The sequence below is a fragment of the Zea mays genome, chromosome 5, assembly GCF_902167145.1.
Source record: "Zea mays cultivar B73 chromosome 5, Zm-B73-REFERENCE-NAM-5.0, whole genome shotgun sequence".
In the NCBI taxonomy this organism is placed as follows: domain Eukaryota; kingdom Viridiplantae; phylum Streptophyta; class Magnoliopsida; order Poales; family Poaceae; genus Zea; species Zea mays.
Genome location: NC_050100.1, coordinates 183,840,473 through 183,850,340, shown reverse-complemented (window position 1 = coordinate 183,850,340; position 9,868 = coordinate 183,840,473). Strand labels below are relative to the sequence as shown.

The 9,868-nt window shown below is 43.1% G+C and overlaps 1 protein-coding gene across 1 annotated transcript; it reads right to left on the bottom strand.

Moving 5' to 3' along the window:
- Positions 1–1,194: 1,194 nt before the first annotated feature.
- Positions 1,195–9,565, bottom strand: LOC100273997 (uncharacterized). The gene is made up of 13 exons (NM_001148383.1): positions 9,524–9,565; positions 6,012–6,356; positions 5,839–5,939; positions 5,432–5,618; positions 5,242–5,345; positions 3,262–3,366; positions 3,089–3,160; positions 2,883–2,981; positions 2,674–2,775; positions 2,493–2,595; positions 2,148–2,313; positions 1,910–2,043; positions 1,195–1,829 (listed from the first exon to the last, which is right to left on the bottom strand). Exons 2-13 carry the CDS (start codon positions 6,132–6,134, stop codon positions 1,461–1,463), a joined length of 1,665 nt encoding a protein of 554 aa, NP_001141855.1. The 5' UTR covers positions 6,135–6,356; positions 9,524–9,565; the 3' UTR covers positions 1,195–1,460.
- Positions 9,566–9,868: the final 303 nt, after the last annotated feature.

Here is a 9,868-nt window from a genome sequence, read left to right as displayed (position 1 = left end):
AGTTTGATTTTGTACAAATTTATTTGTCTTATCTTTTATTTGTTTTATTATTTTTTTGAATTTAGGGCTCTAATATGAATTTTGGGCCAAAAATTGAATTTCGGGCCCTAATGTGAATTTCGGACTTTTATAATTTCGGGCCGCCCGAAATAAGCCCGGCACGTTTAAGCAATTACGGGCCGGGCCGTGAGCCGAGGGCTAGGCCCATGGGCCGGCTCGGCACGGCCCGAAATTCAAACGGGCCGTGGGCCGAGGGCTAGGCCCATGGGCCGGCTCGGCACGGCCCGAAATTCAAACAATACGGGCCTTTTTGGGCTTGGGCCGGGCCGGGTCGGGCGGCCCGAATGTACACCTATAGTGGTCCGGACTCCGCATGAAGGAAAAAGAAGAAATAACCGAACCTTGGACCTGCACGTATGTCCCTTTTTCTCGTTTTTATATATTCAATAGAGTCGCACACTCTGGGACTGGGGCTTCAAAAAAATTTAGAACACGCGATCTTTAGAGAAAAAAATACCAGTCCAACTATTTTTTTTGTTTTGATTCGTCGTCGTATGGTTGCCTGCATATGTGTCCGTGTTTGCCTTTTCTGCCTTCGGTTTATACCAATAGAGAATTTATCAAAAAAATAAAAAAAAAATCTCAGATTTCAGTTTCAGCACATAAACTTGTTGGCCAAATTAGAAGCACATAAACAACCGGGGCTCGCACTCCCATTCCCATGTCCAACGTGGCGAGGATCATTAAGCTGACCCGGACCTGAGATCTGCCGCTGCCAGACCGCGGGGTTAATTTGACCTGGCCGTGCAGACCATGACAAGATGCTTCGCCGGACCAACTCATCGGTGAACGAGACGAGCACCACTGCCACGGCATGCCTTGTCTGCAACGCGGCGAGCAGGCTTTGCAACTTCTGGAAGATTTGTTCAGAATGTAAAAAATGCAACTGCAGATAGTACTCTGTACTCCTCCAGTGTCTGTATAAAGTACCCAGGCCACCTGAAGCTTCTTCCCATTGCTTTTAAACTAGTTACTGAGACGGCACCTTAGCATTAGCGTAGCACCTGTAATGATGCTTATATTACCAGCCCAAGTGGCCATCATTGCAAGTTGCTTTCCCGTTTCTTCTTGGTTCCAGCCAGCTTTCAAACTGTATATCCCATATTCTAAATTCTCTCATCTATATCATCATCATAAATAATAACACACTACCACCACAAGTTACGTTAGACTTTGTTCGGTTAAATCCTAAACAAACCAAACTTCTTAATTTTTTCTAATTCCATTTAATCTACATGAATTGAGAGCTAACCGAACATGCTTGGTAGTTCTAGGTGTCAGATATATCCGTCCAAAATAATTAGCTCCAGCGACGTCGAGGCCCAACGTGCTGGCGGCCCAACAATCGGCCCATGCAAGTCCAAGCTCCAGACACATCCCCGGCCCAATGCCCGCATCGCTCACACGAGCAGGATCCCCGCGTCATAGGCCGCGACGGCGTCGAACACGCTGAGGTGGCCGATCACCTGCGCCCCGGCCGCCGCCTGCTCCCTCGCCTCGTCGATCTCCCGCCGCAGCAGCCTCGCGCTGAACCGACCACCTCCGGGCGCTTCGACGTCGTACACGAAGTAGGGCCTCGGGTTCACCGGAGACGGAGAGCGGCGGCCGTCAGGATCCGGATCCTTCTTCGGCAGAAGGCGCAGGTCGCGTTTGTCCAGCACCCGCCCGCCGCCGGCCGCTATGAGGCCCCGCGTGCGGCCTCTGTTGCCAGGGCTCATCAGGTCGCTCAGGCAGAAACACAGCCCAGAAAACAGTTTCGGTTCCTGCAACTGGCAAGCGTGTCAAGTGAGCGAACGAATGATGCATGCAGCATGCATGACCGGCGGACCACACACACGCGTACCCGTACCCCTTCAGTTGCCCGGATTCTGCTCTGCTTCGGCCCGTCGTTCGCGCCGAGTGAATCGATGCTGGATGCTGCTAGTAGTAGTACTTCATAGGAGGCCTCTGGACCTGGAGTCAGCTGCAAGCAGTCCGCGACCCCTAAAAGAACAAGGCTCAGCACCAGGACTGAAGCGTAAAGACAGGACAAAACAAAAAGTAATAGCTCTGCTCATACACGTGGAAATGATCGTTTAGGTACTGACATTCGAAACGAACAACCCATTTCCCGAGCAGTATTGCCATAAGCACCTCAAATGACCTGCACCACGAACTACCAGCACCTTTGCCCACAATGACATGGGTCACATTCTCGGCCCACTCCTCCGCCAGCGTCGCCTTGGTCCAACACGCAAACTTTTGCACGAAGTCCTGCCCAGCCCAGCCCAGCAATTAAGCGCAGTAGGATACAGCGAATTGGTCACCAGAAACAGGAACCGAACAGAGATACATATTCCTACTACTAGTCAGTGAAGTAGTATGCAACAAACAGTTTCTTGTACCAAATCATCCATAAAATAAAAGAAGGATACAGTGTTATCATATGCTACCTTCTCGTCCACACTTAAACACAGACCAAGCAAAACTAACTCATCAGCAGGGCAGCTTGATGCGTCAGGCTGATCTGATTCCATCTCCTCCCCTTGGCAGGCCCTGGAAACACAAACGACAAGACGATTAACTAATGCCTGTCCAGTTTCGCCCAAAAAAGGGAGAAGAAACATGATATACCCCAGTGGCAAGGATGATCTTGAAGTCTGAAGCTGATCTATTTGCTGGTGATGATCTCTCGAACTATCGGTGGATATTTCTTCTTTTGGATGAGAATGTTGGCTACAACAACAACAACAACAACAAGTCAACAACACAGGTTATACAATAATCGTATGAACTATATATTCAGTTATATATCACACAACAAAGATGAAGAAATCACGTACTTGTGTGGCACACAAGGAGTCGAAATGTCAAGATGATCTGTTTGTCCATTTTTCCTTCGACGACGACTGTCAAAAACTTGTTCCCTTTCTATGTATGGACTGAACCATCAATTACAGAAATGGAAAATGGGTGATCTACAAAACTGCAACGAACCTCACGCTATCTCCAAACGAAAAAGGTGAGTAAAGATCATGTATTCATGTACCTAGAGTTAAGCTGATCCGTTTGTTCACCATCCCTTGAGAAATTGGTACAAAATTCTGCTTCGTGACAATCGCTAGGGAATACCAACAAAAAAAAAACAGCACAGTGATCATAGATAATAATCATATGAACACTAATATCTATACTTTGCACAACATTACAATAATAACATACCTCCGAGTCTGAGGCAGCAAGGAAGCGTTTGAGATGTTGAGCTGATCAGCTTGTTCATTTTCCCTATTATGATCGTCGAAACTTCCTTTCTTATCTGTATGTTGGCTGAAACCATGAAATTATCGAAATGAAATATGTGCGGTTACCAAAATCACCATGAAGCCTTACTTTATCTATAATTAAATAGATAAAGTAAATCTAATTTTAGCTTGGGAGAAGGGAATTGGAGGGGACTTAGGACTGATTTGGTGGTAAGGGATCCCAAGGGGATCCATGGGAGAGAAATCTTTTTGCAATTCAATTTTGAATAACAAAGGAATTCCTCCCCTATGGATCCCCTTGGGATCCCTTAGCACCAAATCAGCCCTTAGAGAGCTAAAATCCCCTTCTTATTTACAATTAAATAGGAAGAAGATTTTATCCCCTCCAATTCCCTTGCTCCCAAGCTAGCCTTTAATTCCCTTGCTCCTAAACTAGCACTAAAGGTGAGAAATCTTATGTGTCCCATAGGCAAGAGAAAGCTTGTGGCGTAAATCTGATCAGAGCCACAAATGATCGCCCATATGAAAAACAAGTTTTGGAACAAAGTGGTCCAATGGGAAAATTTCTCATTTTTCTGAACATTTTGCCATAATGGTTTGATTTACAAAAGGTGGAGGCCGGTCAGAAGCAATTTTGAAAAGAGAGAAATGAAGTTTATTGTTGGGCCCATTACTATCGGTGTAATTTATGGAATGATATAAACCGGACTTCTCAAAACCTGGCAAAGCAACCGGAGGAGGTGACCTTCCGTCAGTTCCGTGATAAAAAAAAAACTGTTACGTAAGTGCTGAACTGCTGACTACTACTCATTAGGTGATGTTTATAGCTTTGGGATGTCTTTTTTTTTAAGGGAATGTTTGAGATGTCTTTGTCTGATCTCTTCTCTCTTTTTTCCTGCATGTTTCCCCTGTTGCCCTAATTCAGGCACCTTCAGGCTTACTTTGGGTACACCCATTTTTCATGGGAATTGGAGGGGACTGAGGGCTTGTTTCGAGGCAAGGTGATCGAGGGATTGAGGGGGCTAAAATACTCTTGCTATTCAAAATTAATTAGCATGGAGATTTTAACCCCCTTAATCCTCTTACTCCCAAACAAGCTCTGAAGTGGAAATGAACTAATTCAGTCCCATCTAATCCTCATAAGAATCATAGATCCAAACTAGTCCCGGTTAGAAGGGGATTAAGGGGAAATTTCCCCTCAATCCCTCCCAATCCCTTAATCCCTCTCCCATCTCCCTCAATCCTCTTCTAACCAAACAATCTCTTCAAAATTGGAGGAGATTAGGGGATAAATGAACTAATTTCTTTCTTAATCCACTCCAATCCCAGAGGAGGTTTGAGTTCTCAAACTAGCCCTGAGTGGGTACTTTTTCAATAGTTGGGATCTATTGTGTGCATCTGCTGGTGGCTTGGGGGAATTTGTTGTTTAGTGGGAACTTTGTATAGTTTTTCAAGTTGTGTGGGGGCCGGCAGGATGCTAAGGATCTGTTTGGATCCACTGTGATTATAATAATCGGTTAAAACAATCTAATTGTGATCCAAATAGGCTAGATAATAATCGGTTAAAACAATCTAATTATAATCAAAACACTATATAAAAATAACCCTATAATCCACCTCGGACCTGCTTTTTGGTGGTTAATACTATTTGTCACTTGAAACATGAATAATCCACCACAATAATCCAGGACTCCAAGCACTCTGATTATTATAGTCCGTAATCCAGATTATAGTGATCCTATGTATAAACTAGATGATAAGATCTAAACAAGGTGTATAATAGCTGATCATTGACCTTCCTCTTCAAAATTGGTAAAATATTCTACTTTGTATAAACATTGGCAAGAAATGAAAATACAACACAGTACACAGAAGACATGAATTGCAGTGTCTACGACTCTACGTATCTCTCAAGAAGGGAAAAGAAGGATCACAAAACCTTTGATGCAAAGAAGAAGCATTGTAATTCTCCTTTGTATCTGTGCCCTGCTTATCACATGGTAGAGCATTTGAAACATGCTGAGGGCACAGCATATAACCATCCTACCATGTAAAATAAGCACGTCAGAACATTACATTGGTGGTAAAAAAAAACCGTTGGATCAATAGCAATCAGTAATAGAGCTTACACCATCCCAGCGGCAACCAATTGTCTGAACTGCACATGGAACGTGAAAACTTGTGAGGCAAGGACCGTAATAACAACCAAGGGCTGCTCCCTTGAGTCCACATCTTGCGCATCTCAGTTTTGAAGCACGTGTAATTTCTGGCTTAAAGTCCATAACAATGTCACCCTTAAACCATATTCCAGAAGCCCTTAAAAACCAGTAGGAACAGAAAATGAAAGGCCTTTTCTTTAGATTAACATGGAACTGAACAGACAAAAAAAAGGCAACACATGGTTGCATCTTAAACTTGCAAGGTTTTTCAAAAGAAAAGAACATATGCAGAAAAAAAATGTTTATGGCAGCAAATCTAAATTATGTAGATTAATTTAAAGAGCTGAATACTGTCAGCACAGAAGATAGGACCATACCACTCGAGACATTTCCTATGGACGTAGATGGCATCTGATGAGTCGCACTCGTCAATGGACACAACTCTTCCCTTCAGGTAACATACCATCGGCCCGTGAAACTGAAATTAGTACACATGGTTCAGCTCTGCCATGACAGATATAAGTGTGTAATATGGATTCAACTGTATTACCTGGCTCGTTCTAAATGAATGACAAAAAACGCATTCATCTTCAAATAAACCGATTGGAGTTGGTAGGCTCTTCAATGCAGTAGCGCCTCCAATTTCTTCGGAAAAGGCACGTTTTCTAGACATAATGATTTCTTTGTATGAACACTGATTTGGTCCTCCGACCGCTGTCTTGCTTTGCCTAGTATGAGGGGATGGTGGTTCCACAGAAACTGCCACAACTTTTACTTCTCCACCTTTCAACGGTGATACTCGACAAATGAAAGAAAATGTTTACACGGGTTTGAGTTGGACAGTTTATTTCTCTTTGACCACGCTTTATGCCCACATTAGGAGCATGTCTTGTACCTACAGGTTGTAAAGCGGTAACACATGAAGGTCAGAATTTAAATCGATGGACTAGATATGGTTGAAAATTATTCAGAAAATTCTATATATGCCACTGCAATTTTGCTCAGTCTCTTATTTGTCATCGCAAATAATTTAATCCCTTCTATGCCAATTGTATTTTCTTTTATCAAAACTTTTTCATGCCATCGTCAGGGTAAGAAAATTGCATGTCTACTGTAGGGATTTCCCTACAGTTCCCCGTCAAAAAAGAAAAGAAAATAGCATGTCTTAATTCTTTCTATGTCACTGACGGTGACATGGAAGGTTAAGGAATTGCATCCGAGTGGTATAAAAGAGATTGAGACATTTGCGATGGAAAATAAGAAACTGGACAAAACTACAATGACATACACGAAATTGCCCTAAAATTATTGGATTGGTAACATAACATTTGATGAAATATAAGTGCAGAAAGGCCTTTAATCAAGTTGGTTAGGCAGTCTAAGAAATATTTGTTTAGTCCTTGATTCAACTTCTAGTGGAGACAATTTTAGGCCGGGATTAAAAAATCTCCCTCGTTTGTCCTAAGCATAGGTATAAGACTCGATCTGATTGTGATCATTCTAACATGAGCTACGATATTGTTGCATATAAATATTGAAGGTCTATGTAAAGCTTTATTGTTAAAAAATGCCCGAAAGTTGTCTAACCTCCACAGGTCAAGTTCTTTTAGTGAACAAGAAGCCATGGACATGTCAAATAAATAAAATCTGAAGTAATGCACTCTATAACTAACTAGTGAATTACAATTCAGTGATTACTTTGTGACAGGGGTGGACCAAGTGGGTGATCCATATAGGCCACGACATATTTCAAGAACACAAAAATATTAGTTAGCTAGTGGTCAAAGTGTTGTGTTTTAAACTAGCCAACCATGGTTGTTTCTTTTTTGAATTTTTTTGGCACACCTTAAACATAAGGACTGGGTTCACCAATGTTAGGTGATCAACACCTTGGTTACTAAGGGCTTCTTTGGTAGCCTGATAGGGCTTTGGTTTTACCAAAAACGCCAAAGCCAGATGTCACATTTGTTAGCTTTGGTTTCATCATTTTCGCCTTTTGACTTTAGAAACTATTCTAATATGTGCTTGTTTAGTATGGCTTTTGATTAAGCCGGTGAAAGTCACGACAAAAGAACTGCCACAAAAGGCCTAATAAACATTGTTGTCTTTGTTTATTACTAGAACGAAAAGGTCTCTAGTTGAGTTGATTAGGTGATTTGAGTAGCATTCCTCAGGTCTTTCCGTAGGAGTGCATTTTAAGTTGGGGTTAAAAAATCCCCTCCTTTGCCCCACACCAAACATCTAAGGCCGGGTCCCGGTTGCGATCGTTCTTATGTGGGCTACTGTACCACTGTGTATGAGTGGAGCAATGATTTAGGGGCGTTTTCAACCCATGTGAGAAGGTCTTCTTCTCAAACTGATTCCAACCCTTCTCCTTTTATCTCCCCTATTCGTACTTTCTAAACATATTTAGATATCTCTTCCTTCTCCCTATTTCACCTTCTCTCTAACTATTCCCCCTATTTAGCTCTACCTATACACTTCAAATGCGCTATTTGACTTTTATACATCAATTTTTGTAGTGTAAAAAACTATACATTGTTTGTAGTACCATAATACACATTGTTATCCGATAATTAAACCTAAGAATGATTAATTTCTCAATTAAGGATCTTCGGAAGGATCTCTCTAGTCATCCTAGTCACTTGGGAGTTTTGGAAGCATAGAAATGCTTGTGTGTTTGATGGTTTTAGGTCTCATATGCAATCTATCCTCGTCTCAGTGGCTGCAGAGGGACAACTGTGGTGTATGGCTGGTGCCTCTGGCCTTCAGGAGCTCTTGCTGAGATGTGCTCCTGATCTTTAGATGACAGATAGTGCAGTAGGTGTGTTGTTGTGTGTGTGTGTGAGTGGGTTTGTTTGAGAGGGCGTTTGCCCTCTTCTTGCACCTCTGTGTTTTTTCATCTTAATGAAATGATATGTAGCTCTCCTGCGTAGTTCAACAAAAAAAAACAGAAGATGCAGTTGGAGGCATAGGGAAGGTGACGTACAGTAAGAATGAAGGAGGCAGAAGGGGGGAAAAAAATTTGCTACAGCCCGGCTGCAAATCAGCCTGTTTGCAGCCCCTCACAAAAAGGAGGATAGGCCCCACCCACAAGTCAATAACACAACTAAAACGTTATCTAGTGGACCTGCAGGTGGGGCCTATTCTTCTTTTTGTGAGGGGCTGCAAACTGGCTGGTTTGCAGCCGGGCTGTAACAAATTTTTTTCCCAGAAGGGGGCGATATCAGGAATGGTTGGAGTGGTCCCCGCAGATTGATTTTTTTAATGCTAAAGCCGGAGCATCACCTTATATAACTTTTAAAAAATGATTGTATTTAAAATTAGATTCAGATTTAACAAACCAAGATGTCTATTTGCACGCTTACATCGAATAGTTGTTTACATAGTAGGCAACGATATCTATTTGCACGCTTACATCGAATAGTTGTTTGCATAATAGTCGTTGCCGACCCTAAACCTCAAAATTATAATATTGTTCGACAAAAAACAGAACACATTTGGAACCTCTAAAATTAATAGTTAGCTAATAAAAATTAGTTGTTGGGTTCCAAACACCGTCAGCTAATACTCTAACTAATTGTTAGCTACATCATAGCTACTTGTTAGCTAACTCACAGCTAACAATTAGTTGATTAGTTAGTTCAACTCAGCTAATGATTTATTAGCTAGCTAACTATTAGCTCTAGGGTTCCAAACATGCCTAAGTCCATGGCCAGAATTTCTCCTAAATTTAACAAAGAGAAAACGAAAACAAGACACTTTGGGCGCGGGAAAACTAGCAAGAAACGTGTCCGTGCTCACACATTTGGTGCGGCCTCACATCCCGTCACAGCTCGCTCGCTGCCATGATCTGGCACCCAACGGACCGGTGCTCCACGCTCCACAAGGAGACACGCGAGGAGGCAACCGCCACGAGACCAAAGGCAGAAGCAAGAAACTGAGAGAAGACGAAGAGGCGAGGTGGTGGATGCGGACACGGAGAAACTGCGACTCGGCGCAACCAAAAACGTGAGATCGGAAGCGGCGTCGGCGGCGAACGGGGGTGGTACATTGGCTCACCTCACCTGGACGGCGGGACGATCGCGCTCGCGCGTCCGGGAGAAGAAAGCCGTCGAGCTCGGGCCCTTTCAGCTCCTGGCCTCTTCACCTCTCACCTCCAGTAGTCAACGCACGTTCAAACTGAAACATTTGCGGCTCGTGGCTGCTCCAATGGAAAAGTTATCTCGTCACTCGTCAATCACTTCAACACTATTGTCAGGGACTCAGGGGAGCTATGAGACTGTGTTCAGCGGTTTCCCCTAAATTTCTCCCCCTATATTTCACTCACGTGTCACGTCAGCGTTCTCTCTCCCCCTATATCTCCACGCTCTACAGCGGTTCCCCCTATATCAAACCTCTATACCC